This window comes from Ischnura elegans, chromosome 1, assembly GCF_921293095.1.
Source record: "Ischnura elegans chromosome 1, ioIscEleg1.1, whole genome shotgun sequence".
NCBI lineage: Eukaryota > Metazoa > Arthropoda > Insecta > Odonata > Coenagrionidae > Ischnura > Ischnura elegans.
Window position 1 is genome coordinate 29274793 of NC_060246.1, and position 20730 is coordinate 29295522.

Here is a 20730-nt window from a genome sequence, read left to right on the forward strand (position 1 = left end):
TAAACATGAGAACCTAGCCTATATCGGGCATTGGTTTCCGATTTCCAAGAACGAAAAACAAAGGAAAAAAAATGCACGGAAAAACTACCGCGGAATGTAAGGCGTACAAAAAATTGCAACATAACTTGAAATAAAGAAATATGAATTACTATGACAGTTAATAATGGTTAACGAGCGACAAGAAAATAACGACAGGAACCTAAAAATGGTAGAAATTACTAACAATAAGTCTGCGAATTAAAATAATAAATATGATTGAAGTTCTCGCACTACTTCGTGATTGATTTCAATAAATAGACTCTAACGAGGCAGAAAACTAATGAATAAAATAGATGAAAATCATAATTAAAGTATTGGCGAGAGCAAATGTGACGCTACCGGGTTACGCCTAACTTTAAAATTGTTTTATTTTCTCCATCTTCACAAACTTACGTTAACATAAAAAAAGAGGAAAATAGGCACCCCTGAGGAATAAAAATGGTAGGGTTGCTAACACAAAAGATTATTAGGGATTAGATAGATTATTATAGGGGAGTTTGTGTATGAAAGCTAACAACGGAAATACTCGCGATTTCAGATTTCAGTGAATTTCTCATACTTCCCCTTCTTCGTGAGCATTGAATATAATATAAATAAACTAACTTTTAATGGAAACCAATATTATGAAAACAAAACTAATTCCTCGTAATTGGTCAATCAAAGCCATCAGACCTATCACGTGAACTCGGGTTTAGCCAATTCAATCATTGTCCCATTCGCAGAAATGAAAATTGCTCTTGTTAATATAAACTATCAGACTGAGACATCAGGAGAATGAGGCAAGAGCTTCTGTATCGCTATGATGTTACTTCACAGAGATTTTAAATGAAATAATTTTAACATCTCTGAGGAAAATAATGGAACTGTGAAAAAGGAAGTAGTAGTGGTCACACATCTCGCTTGAACTTGCGGCTTCCTCATGCTTTTCCTCAATGGGCCATTCCAACTCCTGAGATTACGAGTCATCACCTCTACCAGCCTTTCCGGTCCAGCTAGCCACTGACGGCGCTAAACACGACAACCATGTGACAACAGTCATCGTATTCTGCCCATTGACAGGTCCAAACACCAAAGCTGGTAAATCGCCAGGCAGGTAAATCGCCAGGCCCCAGGAATCTCTTTGTTTCCAAGATTTAAATTTTTCTTATTTATGCCAGTGTATAAAATTCGCTGCGAAAAAAAACATACGATTTGGCCGAGATTTCGGTATATCTTCAATTGGAACAAAATATATGAATAGACCAAAAGGTACACAGGGCCAAATTAATAAAAATAACAACTCGATGCAACGAAGCGATAAATATTTTACTCAGTGCGGCACTGCTACGTTAGTTTAAATTACAGCAGATTAATTCTGGATACAAACGGCGCCTATGCTTTAATTAGAAAAATGATGCAATATATTGACAGCAGTCACTTCCACCGCATAACTACCAATTATTCTAGTTGCAATTATCATCCACCACATTTATCCTCATTCTTCAAGTGTCAGTAACTACAAAACTACAGCACGAAGGAATAAGTAGAATGATAACGTTCATCGGAGAGTAGAAAACAAAGCATAAATTCAGAGCATTCTTGCCAACCCCAACAAATTATACAAGTTATAATACCAAGCTCATTGCATCGACAGCATGAGAGCACAAACAAAAGCGTATAGATATCATTCTCCCTTCTGGTCCATGACACAAACCAAAATGATGATAGAAATTCATGAGCAAAAACTACACGTCATCATGCTTGTTGGTAGTGCTTCACGGGGTGGATCTTTTAGAGCACATTAATAACTATACGTTCCATAAGATAAGTACGGCCTAAAAGCTTGTTCTGTCCTCCTGTCGAGGTTTACATAAGGCTTCTCTTTTATCCTACTCTTCTTAGGACTCCCTCAATACTAACTCGTTCGATCCATTTGATCCTCATCTTTCTTCTGTGACACCAAATTTCGAAGGTCTCTACACTTCATTTCTCCGAGGCTATCACTGTCCATGCCTCACTTCTATAGAGAAGCATAACTATTCCAAACGTAAGTTCTGACAAATTGTTTCCTTACTTCTATCTTTAAATTTTCTGCTTTATGTAGATCTTTCTTTTGGTGGAATGCTTGCTAAGCCTGGCCTATTTTGCTGATAATATATTTCTTGCGTTTCACATCGCTAGTTATTCTGCTTCCCAAATAACAAAATTCATCCACCTCTTCCAGTTTTCGGCTTGATGAAAAATTAAACTTGTGCGCGTTATGAAACGCGTGCGGGGTTATCAAAGGACATAACTATAAGAACACCTAAGTTCACACCACGTTTTTGCGGCATAAAACAACAATGGGGCAAAGAGAAATTAACACTAAAAGATTCATACACCACAGAAGGCCACAATTTTTTCTAAAAGTAGTAAATACAAAATAAAGAGTATAGGGTTTAAAAAAAAAATATATATAGAGCTTTACGAATACTGCGAGGAATGAATTAAAACTAGACAAATTTATTTTAGATTTCTATGGAGTAGGAATATTCCGTAGATAAAAACTTAAATGCTCTAATCTGCAAAATCATTTTCGCATTTACAGCGGAAAAATAGAAAATTTAATCATCTATGGCAGGCGTGCAACTTACGCTCTTTTATTACCCTAACACTACTTATTGTACAATCGCTTTTTAAACATTTTGCCGTTCATTTGTTTCAAGAAATAAGGCTCCAATCAAAATCGGAATTATGATTTGATGCCTTCACGGACAAAATTGAGATCAAAACCCCAAAGAAAATTAACCTTTTCGATTCATATGATTCCCGTCTTTATTATTAACTCAAGTTTCCCTTGAAATTTTCATTTTAACAGTACTAAAGCAAGCGAAATTCAACATGGTGAAAATAGAGCAACGCTGAGAGATTTATTCCCGTGGACGTAGAGCCTTCAAACACTTCATCCCAAATTAGCTTCAATGCGTCAATGTTATTACGGTCTATCTCATAGTACGTGCGCGTAGAAAAATGGCCTCCACGGCACGTGGATGCATTAATGTTTTTCAATCTATAACAATTCAATAAGTAATGTACAGAAAATTTGGTAAAACTCACCCCCTGCCACACACCTAAGAGTCTGATAGCAGGGTATCGTGTAGATTAGCAAAGAAAAAAATGGCCGGACAGGGTGAGAAAAAAAGGTGGTGGACAAGGAAAGAAATGGATATGTGGAGCATCGTGCGCCAGAGGACCCAGTGCATAGGATATATCATTAGTGTCGAATATTCAATTACCCTATTAGAATTTATTGCTATTCACTTTTTTTCGTCCGCCAGCGACACGGCTGCGTTGGCCTCCTGACAGAAGCGCTTCAGTCATACCGCCTTGTGTTCGACACCTGACCGATGAGTTAATTGATATCTCATCGATACACTCATCACCAAGTAGACAAACAACGCTGACTTCGATTCTTTTAACCACACCGATCATTTTGAAGCCACGTGAAGGCAGCTCTACCACCGACCCTGCCCAACGGCTGTGTCTGGCTACTACCTGCCCCAACGAGAAGCTACGGAAAAGTTTTATGAGTTCCTCTATTGTTGTAGAGTGATATTACCCTCTATTAAACGCAGGATTATAACGTACCGTAAACAGTCCACTTAATTCTATTTATCCCACAAAAAGACACAATACTTACGTGGGATACATAAAGGAGCGTAAATTCCCCCAAAGAGGACAAAAGGATTAGTAACGATAAAGAAGGGCAAATGGAAGAACATCAGTGACTAAGGTAACTAGCTAGGGAAAATGAGAAATGGAGGTCTGCAGTATATCTTACATAGGATCGCATAAATATGAATGAATGTAAATGGAAAGTCATTCTGTCGCATACAATAGAATAAGTTGTGCAACATGTCTTATGTTGTTCGGAACTCCAGAAATTAGCGAGATGAAAACAACAGAATTAATTCACAGGTCTGACTTGCGAGAATACTAAATTCAAGGTTATTTTTTCTACCATTCTTTAGGGTGAATGACTAGGCATGAATGAGGGCAAACAGAGAGCAAGACCACATAATTCCTGTTCAGTGAGTACAAAGCTTTGCCGCAACCACGGAACTAAAAAATTACGAAATGAAGAGTATTAGAGAAGATTTAAGGACATCATTATGTGAGATCACATCCATAATTATTGATCATTCTATAATTAACAGAAGCAACGCAGGAAGAGGACAAACGAGTTCAAGCCTACATAATGCGCGGTAAATATGTTTCCACGTTTTTTTAATCATAACTTGCTGTTCACTTGCCTCTGATTTTTGTATCGTGTAAGAAAGTAAGTAAAAAATGGGAATAGCCCAAGAATCTCAGTTATAATCAGGTGATTATCGTAACAAAGAAAGAGAGCTGCAAGAGAGGTACAAAGAAGAGTACAACGGATGACAAAAAAACGTAGGGCGGCTGCAGTTACCCAAGCTTCGGATAAAAATTATGATCAGATAATTCTAAAACGAAAACTCCGGCCATTTTTAGAAGAAGATAAAAATGGCCACTCCTCTTATTTCCCAGGTTCATACATCATGCAATTTTAATACATGAATGAATTATAGGTTCATCGCAACGGATTAATAAATAACCAGTCAGTTTCACTCATAATCGGAGGAGAACAGTCTTACACATATCAATCCAAAACAATTTCTCCTTAGATGCATTGCATTAGGCTTAGAAAATGTTATAAATATCCTAATTCCATCGCTTAAAATAATATTCTTCCGTAGTACGCCTCGAGGTATCGAATCGTCGTTAGCCCTTTACGCTTTGTTTTTATGAAGTGCAATGATACTTCCATGAAAAGAGACGTGGAAGGGTTTTGGGCGATTTTAAGTTATGGTTTAAGTTATGCTCTAGTGCAGTCATGGTGGTGCTACGAAGCTTTTCACTTCCCTCGCTTTCCACGAGAGAATTGGAAGCCAATCCTGATTCAATGTGTACAATATGCTGTCCTCTCTACGAAAACAGACTATTCATTACGCCAAAATCGCTTCACAGACACAGACAAACAACTTCACCTCTTACATTATCAAGTGCTGAATTGTCTCCGTCAGAATCGCTTCAATCAATGACAACGTGATTGCTTTCAACGATGATGGTCTGATATTCGTCCAATCCGATGTACTGATGATCTCTTTCCCTGAAAATATTTTTTGGGTACCTACGGATTACGCCTTTTTCTTTCCTACATGATTGTGGAAATATTTATTCCCTTCTGTTCGCGGACTTCAGGTACCACATTATCCTGTAGATTTTTGGTAAGGTTCTGATTCGAAAATCGAATAATCAACAGCCATGCTCTTCATCACTTGAGACTCGTGAAATCATGCTCGATCCTAATTTTCTGGGCTTGCGATACCAGGTTTTCCTCATTGACGGACTTCCGTCCATTTGAAGGGTTCTAATGTTCATAAGAAATATGAGTATTTATCAGAGTTCCCTTCTCAGTGGTAAATGAGATTTTTCGTAGCGTAGGTCTAGTGTAGACAAAAATTACAATGAAACTTTTGCCAACTTTGAGGAAAATTTATTTTTTCATACTTATTTAGGGCTTGAAATGAAAATGGTAATAATGTTGAGATGCAAGAAATATATAGGGCAATAACAACGTTTTCAAATAATTTAGAGGACAATAAAAATACTAATAAATAACAAAAGAAACTAGAATATTGTGTCAAAATTCCAGTCTACTTTCAAGCCCTCACGAAGGTTATTAAATTTTTTGAATCGTTGGCAATAATGGCATTTTATTTTTTCAACACAAGATCTTCACTAAAAAAACTCATTTACTATTAAATAGGAGTTCCGTTTTCTTTAATCGGGTCGCGCTGAATTAGTTATTCTAGATTATCTAATCTCATCTAGTGGCACGGAATATTCCGTTTTCCTGGCAGTATCATCAATTGTTCGTCAATTAAACCTCCAGTCTTGCTATCTGCGGACTCACGTTGATGTCTCACCTCATGAACCGTTGGGTTTGAGATAGAAATTGAGTTCTTCTATTTAAGACGTTACTCCGTTGACTCTTTTAGAATGCCTGTAATCATGAGGTACAAGTACATCACGCTAGGATAGATATTGTTGAGATGTAAATTCTCCAATATGGGCCTAAATCTAATGCTTTTGAATATCCTTAATTTTTGGGAAATATATGCTGATGCGTGATTGCAATGTCCCTGCATTTAAATATATAAAATGATATTTCCTGGAGTTTAGGTCAATAAATTAAAAGTTAGCAGCCAACGTTTCGTTTTATTTTAAAAACTTTGGGGCTTCTTCAGGGCTATGTTAGAAAAAAAATGAAAATTTTGAATTTCTCTAATACGTGAATTCCTTTAAGTACACGCGTAGGATATAAGGTAATGAACCTAAGAATTGCGTACCATTCTGACCACAGTAAATTTTGCTTGCCTTTATCAGAAAAATGTGCCTTAGGGACTTTCCGTATGGATCTTACTTTCACCGTCATGACAAACAAGAAAATAGCTGGGAGTGGTTTTTGTGTGGATCTCGAAATCTTCCGAAGAATTGGACTTCCTGGAATTATTGGCGAGCAGGAATAAATTTAGAATTATATTAATTTTTGCTACATTTAACTCTACCTTACTTTCCTACACGTCCGTCCTTATTTCTTTTTTATATTTTACTAATGGCAACGTCGAGTTTCTCTCCACCTACCTCCATTCCCAACGACCTTCCCTTAATTTTCTAGCCATTATTTATATGATTTCCTTCGAAAACATTTAAACAAGTCGTTATAGTTTGATCTATGATGAAACGCCATCCGTTTAGAAAATTATCTATTTAAACGACTTATCAAGTTCTGAATCTCCCCATCATCTCAGAACTTCTGAAGAGTATCTTGAGGCGCCTGGGTTGAATGTGAATACCATTAAATAATCTACAGTTCATTGGACACTGTTAGGGATAGCCATTTTAAAAGGGAGCTGGCACGACGGGTGGTCGTTTTAATATATCGAAACCCACGTAACATCACGGTGTAGTCGCTCCGGCATTTCTAAATTTGAAGTAATATCACCTACTAGTAGTAGTGAGTCCTAAAACTATTGTCTATTCTCAATAAAGTACATTTTTAAGCACGTTTTTATTGTACCTTAACGACAATAAGTGTCCTACTAAGTAAGTGGTTTGTCACTCTTTCTGATTGCTATCATCAATTTCATAAGTGCGGCGCGCGTTTTAGCTACCTCTTGTGATACTAATTGCTGGCCATTTTTTGTCTTTATAAGGACTAGGTGACATTTTAAATACTCTAGTGCGTTTTCCATATTATTACTGCGTGAAATTCTACAATATCCTCCAGTGGGAAACAACTTTAGTTAATTATCGGTAGAAATCCTATTTAACACAGTTCTCTTCACGTTTGGCACTATTCCATTCGAATTATTAAAAGGCAAGAGATTGAAAATTATGAATTCGTAGCAGTAATACTAATACAAGTAGCAAAGCGTGAGTCTGAGGTTGGCGGAAGTTGCGAAAAAGGATCGGACAAGAACAAGGAAATGAGGTATGTGGTTAAGAAACGCCCTTTTAAGCTTGTCGGGAATTTAAAGGAGCCTATTTTGGAGACGCAAGAAATGTAGGGAATGCCCGTTGGTAACTACCACAAATTTTTTTTTTTTGCTGCGGCTGCATTTCACCGCGTCGTTTTTTTTTACGGACAATAGCTTCACTTTTGCTCCTAAAAGTGTCTTCGTATAGAAAACAGTTCAATGAGGTTATCATGCGTTTAAATGTTCTTCTATCTTTACGAAGTTATCATGTCGACATATTCATTTCAACAGCGCAGGCTTAATTTAGCGTACAAAAAGTTTTACCTCTTGCCTCCTTAAGGTAATAATCGGAGAAAGTTTTGTAGCAACCTTTTTCATGGTGAACAGAATTAGGGTGCAAGTAAAAGTAATTTCAAAGGGTCCAGTTCACAAACTTTCACCTATTACCGTCGGCCTTTTCTGTGGTAGATACTTTGTCCGCATGATTCAGCATCTTTTTCTCAACTCCTTTCTCTTGTGCAAGGCAGGTACGGTGCACCGAGGCTGATAATAAGGATAGATGGTGCTTCCCAAACCAAATATATTACGAAGCCTCACAGTAATTTTACCCAAGTTCTGGTTATTGACCTCAGTGAAACTGAATTCCATTTGAGTGAGTCCCCTACAAAGGTTTATTCATGCGTCATCGTTGACTAAGAAGGCTTTCATCTATAATATTTCTTCGGGTTGAAATTAAAACATAATTCAAGAATTTTTTTTAAGCGACGTTGATTATTTTATACGTAACGGTTAAAATATATACGCGAAATGCACTCACTCTTGCTATCATTTTATACCTGCTTTTCGAATGGAGAACGTTAATATAATGTTGTAATAAAAAACCTCATATTGGGAAAACAAAGAGATAAGTATCATTTACTATATTAGTTGTGATTGAAAAATGTATGCGATGAAAAATGGAATAGTTATACAAAAAGATGTTTATTAATAATTCGAAAAACACTCAAAACTGGTGGAAAAAATCTATTTACTTAAAATATATTATATGCTTGAATTATTGGTAGTATAAATTTACAAATGCAAGCACATTTAAGTTATGGGATCGCCACCTGGGACCATTAGGCTTCTCTTAATTTTTTAAGAAAGATTAAATGATTCATACGTCTCCTTGATGATCCATAGCGTGCATTTCCAATTTACCGGTCTAGGAGAAACGTCTTTCACATGGGACGCATGACGTTATCATAGGCCGGTAATGACGCTGCTGAGATCAAACGAAATGGTCAAGATCAAAGTTGAAAAATCGAGTTTGGACCGAAACTCGATTATCAAGGCTCTATCTCGATTTTATCGATCTTTTACCATTAAAAATCAATTTTCGATTTCTCCATCACTATAAATTAGATGATTGGTTTTTATAATTTTAGCCGAATGGACAAAATACGTACCTAAATCGTAAAATTTAATCCCCAAAGAACGAGACTTATTAATGTAAGTTGTACTTACACTCTTTACTCGATTGTCCCTTTAGAACTTATCCTTGTGGCATTCTTGTCCCACAACCCAAAATACCATTGAAAGAACACTATAATAAATATCATTTTACCACATGCCGCTATGGTTGCGCGTGAACAGGTGGCTATTTCAGATGGCCATTATAATTATTTTACGAATTAAAATCCTCACGAATGCCGAATGCGGATATTCTGGAAGAAATATTCCGTCGCAAATGTGCATCCGAACCATAGAATAAACAATAGGTTATACTGATTATGAGTGCAATGGCCAAATTTCCCCATCTATAACTTGAAGTATTTAAGTGAATTGTGAAAGGAATGACGGTCTTTAAAATGGGGCTTTCTCGTGTATCATACTGAACAATAAAGAGTGAAATTCGAAAGGACGAAACAATTCTACTAACGTTATAGGCACATTAAAAGGCTAAGTAGGAAAAATCCTTTGATTAAGAACACCGACGAAAGGTTTGACAGAAAAACTTGCATGATTTTACCTCCTTAAAGTTTTAATGTCTAATGTTATATTGGTTAAGGTAATTGTTGGATGACATGTAAGTGAGAGAAATTACCTCGGGAAACGAATTAGTTTTATATGAGGGCTTATCGAAGCAGGAATCAGGAGGAAATAAAGCGGATAACCGAGGAAGTGATTGGCTGACGAGATCGAGGAAACTCGAGCACGAGTTGGTGATTGCTCTTTAATTCCTAATCGTATGTCTTTACCTCCCGATCTGTGTTTTGTGACGTTTTTATTTCTTGTGGCATTTTTCTTCTGTTCCGCGAAAAATTTACCCAACCAATTTTCTGTAATCCCTTTGACGACTAACAGGGGATTGAAAGGTAGATGACGTCGTTCGAAGTAAGCATTTATTGATTTGCGCCTGTCACTCCGACATGAGTAGGGAAAAGGAATTCCTTAGAAAAAAAACCCGCATGGTTACACTTCACTAACTTTTAATTACACAGGGTGGTGAAATGGGCGAATGCGCCGAAACTTATTAAATCCAAGATTAGCATCAAGCTTTCCGCTTGTACTTCGGAGGAACACTAATCAATTTCCACGGTAAAAATCCCTTGAACTGGTCGTGGAACCCAGTAGCGGATACAGAAAAAACTCAAGGGGGGTCGAAAAATATATCTTGAGTTACCTTTATTTTTATCGTAATAAAAATTGATGAAGTCACAAGCAGAGTATAAGAATATTTTATTTTTAGTGATTATACGCATGTAAAAGACAATACCATCTTATGATATAAAAATGTAACAATTGTGGTTTTGCAATATTCGGCAAAACTGGCGGACCCGCAAGGGGGGGAGGCGCCCCCCGCGCCCCTCAACTGTATTCGCCAATGGTGGAACCGCGGATCAGGTGTTAGGGACACGGTGCAGACCACTTCGATATTCAGATTCAATAGTTTACATAGCAATTTTACCGAGGTTCATGGTTATACGTGTGAGATACTCGTCGTCCATCAAAGATTTCAACTCAAGGGAGGTATTCTATCCATCCAGCGAGAGCCTAAAGTCTACAGAGTACCGTGAACTTCGGTAAAATTACCTCGTGAATTAATGAATTTGGAACGCGGTGTCAGAGAAGAAATGATTTATCGCAATTTAAGGGTAATAATACAATAAATACGATATATCCAGAGGAAAAACTCGCCTCACTCTCTTAACTGAATACAAATAAATAATGAAAACGGTCCATAAAATTTTAAAAACCTTTTTAATTTTTTTTGCGTACAATTCTAATATTTTCTATTCTTAGCTATATGCCCTTGAATGCATTGTCATACATATCTTCTATTCAATTGGGAATTATGCTCATTTTCGCTAAATTTAAATTAATCACGATCGATTAAGAAACAAGCGAGGACAAGAATCTTTTCGCTATTACTTTCATGTCTTTTCATACTTTTTTCCATTCTATAATTTTATTCTTAAGTTATTCCGCCTTCCTCGCGTAAAATTTTAAGTATTCTCCAATAAAACATAATAAATACGTTAGGATTCCTACTTCAACAGAAACATTCCACTCTCATCAGAGTCCTAAAATTCTAAAGACTGGAGATACATGACAAAAGAATATCTGCAATGCGTTCTTTTACGAAACAAATTCCTTCGAAAAATGCTTCCAATTTTACGGAATTTCCACGCACTTATTCAAGTATTATTGAATGAAGTTTTGGGAGGGTTTCTCGCATGAAAATCTAATCATCATCATTAATCAGCAATTCTAATACTGGGTTGACGCAGCTCTCCATTGCTCTATTATATCCGCTAGCCTTTTCATAGCGACCTATTTCTTGTCTTTTACACCCAACTTATTATGTGCCGTTCCTTGTCCTTCTTCCTTTTTACCAGTCCTTTACAATAATTTTTATTACACGCAATTCAACTTCCACCATTATTTTTTCATCAACCCATCATACCTCACAATGTGGACAACTATTTTGTCCCGTCTCCTTCTTAAGGATTTTGGAAGACTTCTCTTTACTCCCACTCTTCTTAGCACTTCCTCGTTACTTACTCGGTCGATCCATCTTATCTTCATCATTCTTCGGTATCACCACGTTTCGAATGATTTTACTCTTAGCTCCTCTGTTGCAGTCAATGTCCAAGTCTCACTACCGTAGAGAAACATGCTCAATATGTAGCATCTGATGAATTGTTTCCTTACTTCTATGCTTGTATTCTTAGCTGTATATTTCCGAAGAAGGCCCTTTTTGCCTGCGCTATTCTACTAATTCTTAATTCCTTCGTACATGGTTGGTAATTCGGCTTGCTAGGTAAGCAATTTTTTCACCTCTTCAAGTTTTTGTTTTCATAGTTAAATGTTTGTCCTTGCCTCCTCTCTTTTGGTGCATACCAACATATTAGTCTTCTTTTTGTTGATTTTCAACTGATATCTGGGCCCCTGTCCTTCCCATATTTGTCAAAGTCTTCTTCTAATTATTATCTGTCTCGGCTATGACTGCTATTCCGTCAGCAAATCGCAGCATACTATTTTTTCCCCGCGGATATTGACACCCAAAACCTTCCCCTTGATTTCATTAATGATTTTCTCGATGTGAATATTAAAAATTACGGGGGACAGTACACACCCATGTCTCACTCCTTTTTATATTCTTACTTCTGCACCGTTGTGGTCACATTTTATCACAGCTACTTGGTTTTTATACAAACTGTGAACAATTCTACGAGCATTGTAGATCACTACGATTGCTTTCAGAATTCTTAGCATTGAATTACACGATACATTAACCCGTACGAGTTCATGTCTAAATTAATGAACGTGAGAATAAACGCGAAAATGCACCTTAACTTGTAACCACCCAACTTGCTCTAAAACATGTACAGAAAACAGTATCAGTTCTAATTTGGTTCATGCATTCGTACGTGTCAATGTATCGTGTATTCAGGCCTCCAGAGCCAAAATTGTTTCTCTTGTGCCTTTGCTTTACCTGAATCCGAATTGGTCCTCATCCAGGAATTCTTCTGCTCTTAATTCTATTCCTCCGTAGATGATTATTGTAAGTATCTTCGGCGCATGTATCGTCAGGCTTACGGGCGTAAAATCTTCGTACTTCTCTGCTCTCTTCTTAGGATGTAGGAGTGATGATGTTCTTCTCGAAGTCACTAGGTAAATCTCCTGTTGAGTACATATCGCAGATAGTTTGATACATATAAGTGAAAACCATCTCTCCTGCATTTTTAATTAGCTCTTCCGGAATATCATCTATTTCTGGGGCCTTACTCTTTCGCAAGTCTCTTATTGCGGCGTCAAATTCCAATCTTAAGATGCTGCTAAAAATCTCATAAACTAGAATTAGAAACATAAACGGATAAACTAGAATTTCTGGCCGTGCAAAAAAAATCGCCCGTAAACTAAGATGCTTCCACAGACATAAGACAAGTATTCTCACTGAGAAGCTCAGTAGGCTACTAAAACGGCTACAAATGAACCCACTAAAAGCGGAGAAGATTGCGTCAAAGTTTCAAAACACTATCCGAAGCGGCATGCTAAAAATTACTTAACCGTATCGAAGGCGTGAAAAAAGAAAGCAAACTGGTAACACGCCAAACGCCGTTTACAAACGAGCAGGACAAACATTAGCGGGTAGAAGACGCCCATTCACCGATTCCCAGCAGGTAATCACTTGATCAATGAACTTCCATTACTAAGTTATTACTCCTATTAGGACCACCAACCGAATCCTAACGGTGTGATTTCCCAACCATAAGAAGCTCTAACGCAAGTTACTATGAAGCCATTTCTGACACAAAAAGAAATCGACTCCATAAGGTTATACGTGCCACTGATCACATGAATATAAATGACTCTTTCGTATTTAATTTGCATTAAAAGTAAGAAATTATACGCCACACTGTAAAACTAAACTAAAAGGTCTAGACAACGTAGAAATGAAACATCTACGTAAGTAGCAACTCTTTCGAGACAAAATTATTCTTAAGTAAACTAGAATTAGTCGAAGGACAACACTAACAGTAATCACTCCCAAAAGGTAAAGGTTAACGAAAATCACAACGGAAGGATAAGCAATTATCATACATCACATTATTCACGCAAAGAACATGCCTGGTATATCCCCGGATTATTAAAATCAGGGAAAAAATTCTCGTCTGGAAACTCATTCCTCAGGTGATGAATGAATAATGAATTACACAGTGACCGAGGGTTCCACTATATTTTGCCGCCGACTCCGTCACAAGGCTATTTAAAAATACCGGTGATGACCAGATAGGAACAAATTGGGTCGATGCTTTCCCGAAGAGAATCTGTAAGCCATGATATATTTTCTTGGGGGAAAACATGGCAAGACCACAGGTAGGTCATGTTAGATGTTGCGAAAACGTGGCGGGTTCTATTTTTACTGCATTTGCAAAAAAACTTTGAGGTTTCAAAAATCATATCAATCGCCAAAAAATAGGAAAATTTGGCAAGAACGAAACCTAATGGCACTTGCTTTGAATGATAAGCCTTGGTGAACCAGGTGAAGGAGTACACTAGGGCAACATAAGGTCGCAAACGCAGAAGGGAGGAAGAATTAAGAAGGGAAGGAAGAAAAGTTTAAACACAATCTTTGTAAAAAGGTCACGAATGGGCTGTTATATATGATATAGAATTTCACAATAATATATACGTTTTATTATGATTATTTGTACCTATTGTAAATGAAAGTTAAATGTAAATTTTTACCATTGCTTATATTTTCAGCATTTTTAAAACATTATAATCCGCTCATATTGGCATGCTCACGACTATTAGTTCATTTTTTACTAATCTGTTTAAAAAAATACTTTAGCTCGGGTATTGATTTTTAAGTCTAGCAAAGACAAAATAAACTTTAATGGCCACTGTAACTTGAAAAGTAAGCTGCGAAAAATTAAGTGACAAAAATAAAAACATATCACACTCCTCTATGCAGTGGACCCAAAACGTCTAACAAAAATTCTTACAGATTGAAATGAAAGAAAACAATAACGTGGAATAAGAGCGATTATTACTAATATTATTGTCGCGAAGTTCACGATGTAGCTAAAGGAATTCTGATGCCAAGAAAAGCTGATTGATCTGTTAGAAAAATGATTTTAAGTCGACATCTATACAAAAAAAATTCATGATAGAAGAGAAACTGATTATACCCACACGCGAGCGAACTAAGTAATACCCGACGACAGTGGAGGATCTATTGGGGGGGGGGGGCGAAGGGGGCTATAGCCCCCCTTGGACATCCAATTTACTCTTGATAGTCTGGTAATTTTTGTTCGGACCCGCAATACTTCTGGGAGTTTACTAAATGCTTATTCCCACCCTTGTCCCTATCCTGGATCCGCTACTGCCTGACGACTAGCTCACGATAGTTACCAATACTTTCGGTCTGAGCCTTTAAAACCTCTTTGACATAAGTTCATAGATTCAATTGCCCCTCCCTAACCCCAACTCTAAGATGTATGAGAAAATATCAGCGCGGGCTTTTTAAAAAATCTGTAATATTATAGGAGTGAAAAATTGCTCAGAACAAACGGCAAAAGCCACTCACAAACTTGACATACCCAACATCGACTACTCGCGAAGTATACTCACCACGGGCACATAAATCAAGATAATAACAAGCATATTTAGCACAACAGCCAGTATCATTAATGAAAAATATGGAGTTAAAATGAATACGGAAAAACATATGTGAGTGCCAAAACGTTGAAGTCACGGCAGCGGATCATCATTACGTTTCAAGCAATAATACATATAGCTTCCATGAAAACTTTCAAAATAATTTCAAGGCACATTTCAAGCATTCAAGATGACGATGGGTTAGCTATAAAATCCCCCAAGACTTTTCCCGGTACCTTTTTGAAGTCACTTGAGAAGCGAAGTCGTTCATTCCTTCACACCAAAATCTAAGAGAGAGGAAAAACGTAAACCAGTAACACTGGATTAACATCATTAACTTTCTGAGGAAACCAGGGAAGGCCGTGACATCGGCTTCTAGAAAATCTGTCTGGAACTTTCTAATGATTATCTCGATGACCCAATATAAACACCAACTTATTCCTTTCTTTGATAAGGAATACCTACCTTATCGAGGGAAGCAACAATATGGCAAACGTCCAGTGGTCAATACTTAAGACACGAGACATCTGCAAGCGATTCCAAGGATATAATTGGGTAGGCACTCATCGAACAAAGCCTAGCGACACAAAAGAAGTTGTATCTACAATTTAGATCAAAGCAATCAAGGTGAAGATATAAATTTTCGCAGAATCGTTGATACTTTCGATAAATACGACCAAAAGAAATGAGGGAAATGCATGTACTATGTACTGATTGGGTATTGACCGACATTCGAGACTGTGAAGCAGGATGATCCATAATGACGGTTGCTACGGCAACTCCAGGGCACAAAGCTGGAATCCATTCTATTAATAGCGTTCATCGTTTCCTCGTCAAAAATGAGAATGTCATTAAATGACAAATTTTTAGGAACATTCTGGGCAAAATATAATCAATTCAAGTCCGGGAAACGTATCCAAAGTGTACAGAAAATGGGGAACAATTGACACACTCTTGAAAATATTTCTGAAACTTTTAAAAAGGCACGTTAATTAAATTTACGAGTTATATTACTCGTAAAAACACTCGAATAGTATCCTTATGGAATAGATTCTTCACGGTCGTTTCTAGAACTATTTCGTAGGTTTTTTTAAATTCACTTACGCTTCACTAATGGGGAGGGATTTAATTGGGAGCGGGTGCATTTGGGGTTAGCTCACCCACGACTACTCCAAAAAATTTCAGGGGAAAGGGTTGAAAGTTCTTAGTCTCCTGTGCCCCTTCCTGCCTTAGGCCTCGAATTAATCTTTAATTTAACACATAAATTTTATACAAACAGGTGTTTACTGACAAGGCAAAATCATCCAATGGGCGAATACGGTGGCTTATGCACTGCATTTGTGGCGGGGAAACAGCAGCGGAAGGTTCCGACAGATAATGCCATAGCTGATTCCCACTTCCACCTGCTCTAATTACTGCAAACTTCCAATAAAACTTCTCACTATTTATGCGTGCTTCCCATCTTATCATTCTCTCATAAGATACGCGTGAGGTAATATATCGTCACAGATTATAAAGACGGTAACGCTGCCCACGAATCGGGAACATCTTTTCCGGCTTAGCAGCGTTAACAAGATCGACTTGATAGGTGTAGGCGATCAATACGAATGAAAATACGTTCCCCGTGAACTTCCTGGAGCCCGGAGCAACTTAAAAACGAGAGAAGCTCCTTGAAACTTCCTTTCACTGACCGAAACTTTTTCGCATAGTCACGGTGAGGCGATTCTCATCGCAGTCTGACGGCGCGGAACGAGCGTCGGAGAACAAGTTTCGGACGAAGAGCAGCAGTTGACGTCTACTTCATTCACAAAAGTGATCCAATCCTTTGTTTATCATAAGGAGCCAAAAATAGATTACCATGATGGACGGAAAGTACGATATCATTAAAATTAATGCGATTTATTTTCAGATACTCACAAACGAAGCACAAGATAAAACGCTGAGATTTTTTTCACATATGAATCGGTGGCAACACGTCTATTTGACATAACAAGGTGCAAAAAATGGCAAATAAATTTTTCGCCAAATTCGAATAGTCAACCTAGCAGGCAACCTAAAATAAAAATAATACATCTACTTAACCATTCAACTGAAATAAGTCGAAGGACGACGCTATTTTAATAGGACAAACAGTAGCTATCTACAAGTGCGATGAAAGCAATGGCAAGTAATTCTACAAGGGGGAAGTAATTAATTATATTCACCACTTATACATGAAGTAGAAAAATAACATACCGTAAAAAATAATGGTTACAACCACGAAGACGGACTATTAAAAGCCCATCCAAGGTCATGGGCTAATAACCTTGACCACTAGGGACATAATTGGGCATGACGTGAGTCGATCGGGAAGACTTTCACAAAAATAAACAGTAAAAAACGTCCAAGTTAACGTGTGACGCAAAAAAGGCGCAGAATTCAATGAAATTGTAACTTGTGAGCGCGAACTTGAGAATTTACAAAATATACATCCAAGTTACGGGGTGATTTAAAGTTAACAACGGTATGTTCTTCCAATTAATTGATATGTATTCATTCTAGCTTCCAAAATCTCAATCCCCGGATCACAAAAAAAATGCGTCTTGAGTAATTCCCCAGTAAGAATGCGCCCATTAGAAATTGATTAATCCAACGCAGCAGTACGTTTTCTTCGAAGCCCCACGATTACACGCCCAACAAGGAATTATATTGGCTGAATCTGAGGGTCCTCACTGACGCATGTTTACCATATAATCGTAAATTTCCAATACGCTACATTTGAAAAGACAGAAATGAGCTAACAACAGCGAAAACAGGTAAAATTTACGCACAAATGTTTTAGAAAAAGAAGATGGAATTAACTTTGTAAACATCCAAAATGAGGGGAACTCCGTCATTCCATTTAAGCCTCCACTCGACCAACAGCAGAATGCAAACCACTAGAGCAACTACAGAGATTCAAAATGCATAAGCGCTTAAGGAGACGATCATCCCGATTTGCGGAGAATGTTAAGTCACGCAGCCACTTTCGCCAGTGATGTGCGGATGACAAAGCAAAAATTGTATCCGTTTATTTCCTCTCTACCTCAATGCACTGCTCTTGAACTAAATCTCATGCGAGTCCGAGGGCACTCTACAACGGAAGGTCGGCGGTGAGAGAGGGGGTAATGCACTCAATGAAAGACGACGAATGATGCATGTAGGTACTGAGGAAAGACGAGGAGAAGGGAGGATTACCCACTCGGCTGGGCGGTAGGAAGGAGATAGGATTGAATCCACGAAGTTATGTGATATTCTGAGCGCAACCCCTTCCCTGCCGGAACATTCAATGATGAGGGAAGAACAAGCCAGCACCGTGTCAACCAACACTTAAGTACGCCGAAGTCCGTCGGAATCCACGCTCCTTAGCTGTCACACGGCACGCCCTGTCCAACTGTGAAGATGTGCCTTCCTCTCTATCACCTACTCCTATTCCAATCAGGGCCAAATTGTGAATAGGCCGAGTAGGCAGCAACTCATGGGCTCCATGACTTTGGGGGCCTAAGAAGAATGTTTGCCGATCGACTTTCCTTTCGCCTTCTCACGTAGTGTAAACAATTTACGAAAAGACGAAATAAAATTATGCTCTACCTAGTTTAATTCCGAAAATAATATTTTTCGTAAAAAACTAAACACTGGTTTCTCTCGCCCCCTCCCTTTGATGGCCACGGTTGCTTAAACTGCCTGCAAGCACCTAAGAATGCTAATCCGGAACTGGTCCTAATACCTCCCACTAAGGTCGGAAACACCTGACTACGGATGTATCGACTTAATGTAGTCAGGGTAGGATTCATGTGAGTGAAGCTCTTGCCTGAGGGTGGCGGGACTTCGGGTAGGTTCTACCGGGAGCCTGGGGGGGCTGTCATCCTCACTCCAAAATTTGTCTCCCTTAGCATAATAGCCAAAATAATACAAGATATAATAAAAGATGACTAAACGCATTCCGGACTGCTCTTACTCAGGGGGTATATTCCAGGCTTCTTAGCGTTTTCCCAAACTCACATAAGCTTGAGATGGTTCGCAGGGTGTGAATAATTCTAACCGAGGAGGCAAGAGACTCCCCAATGCTCTTTGCGCCCAGAGTAGCTACGCAGGTCTGGCCATACGTCAATCCCGCAGTATATGTAACAGATAATGAAGAACAATTTGAGATAAAGATGATAATGAGAGATTTTTCTTACCTGCATGGCCTCTTTGACGTAGGCGGGCATCGTGAAGGACATCGCCCCAAAATCAGTGGTGATGGTCTCCACGTTGGGGTTCGATCGGAAGCACCTGCGATGCTCCACCTCTCCCGTGTCTCCCCTGCCCCCCCTCCCTCCCGACGACGAAGCCGCACCGCCCCCGAGTCCATCTTCCTCCCGCTTAGCGAGCCCCACGCCCGCTCCGAGGTCGCAGCCGGATGCGCTCGTGGGCAGGGATGTTGGTGCGGTGCCATCCCCCTGGTCCATTGCCTTTTCGCCCAGGACACGGCAAATCGGCTCTCTTTTCCACGGATTGGAGGAGGAGGAGGCAACGGACACCACGCCTCACGGCGCGAGCATGAGAACGCGATGAGGCGAGGAGGAAGCTCACAAATAATCGGGCGGGGGGCCGTTTTTCCCCAAAAGGATGACGTCGCGGTGCGCTTGGGTCTACCGATGATTTATTGATGATTCAACAATTTGGAACGAAATGCGAGTATTTTCTCAGGTTGCTCCGGTGAAAGATCCAAAAGACGACGGATGTACACTTCAGGAAGCGAGAAGTTCTTCGGCCAGGATGGTCAATTCGGTGGCCAAAAGTTCACGGATTATACATGATCTATTTTTGCTGTGTCTCATGCTGACAGGTCACAAACACACACGATGACGGGTCTATGCTACGATTAATCAATCATACACTCGAGCAAACAATCACAAACAATACAAAAAGACTAGCTAAACATAGAAGCCATTGTGATGACTATTCTGCTCCAATAAATGGGAGTTAAAAAATGATAAGAATCACACCTGTCATTCTCTTACTTCATTGGACTGTCGAATATCACCGGACCATGAATCCAAATAGTCGCACCTGCAAGAATAAATCGATTCTTTTGTAAAATTAAGAATATAAATACCATAACATGCTCTATTCAGCTCAAAGGTACCCTTATGTTAAGTTGGCATCAAATCACAGGCATATACGAAGAGTAATTGTAAGCAAGGTTTGTTTACAAAAATAATACACTCAAATTTACCTGGGAAAAATTAACCCCTACATGGCCATTACAAAATTATGGGGTTGCAAGTCTGGATTGATTCCAATATAAAAAAGATGAGACAATTCTAATCGTATTATGTAAAAAAATAGTCAACTTCTTTTACTGACTTAGGTCTAAACATAGCATTCAAAAATTAATAAATTTCAGCCGGGAAACATTCAGCGTAAGTTTCTCAACAATAAATTACTCTAAACATGGTAATTCATCACAATAGATCCTCATAATTCACTAAAACGGTTCATTCAATCC

The 20730-nt window shown here is 38.5% G+C and overlaps 1 protein-coding gene across 1 annotated transcript in view; it reads right to left on the reverse strand.

Moving 5' to 3' along the window:
• The window catches only part of LOC124157778 (kelch-like ECH-associated protein 1B), a 60813-nt gene that overhangs the window by 21391 nt on the left and 18692 nt on the right, over nucleotides 1-20730 (reverse strand). Inside the window, exon 2 of the mRNA XM_046532790.1 lies at nucleotides 19418-20291. Within this exon, the coding sequence (XP_046388746.1) occupies nucleotides 19418-19687 (270 nt within the window). The 5' untranslated portion in view covers nucleotides 19688-20291. The remainder of the gene's footprint in view (nucleotides 1-19417; nucleotides 20292-20730) is intronic.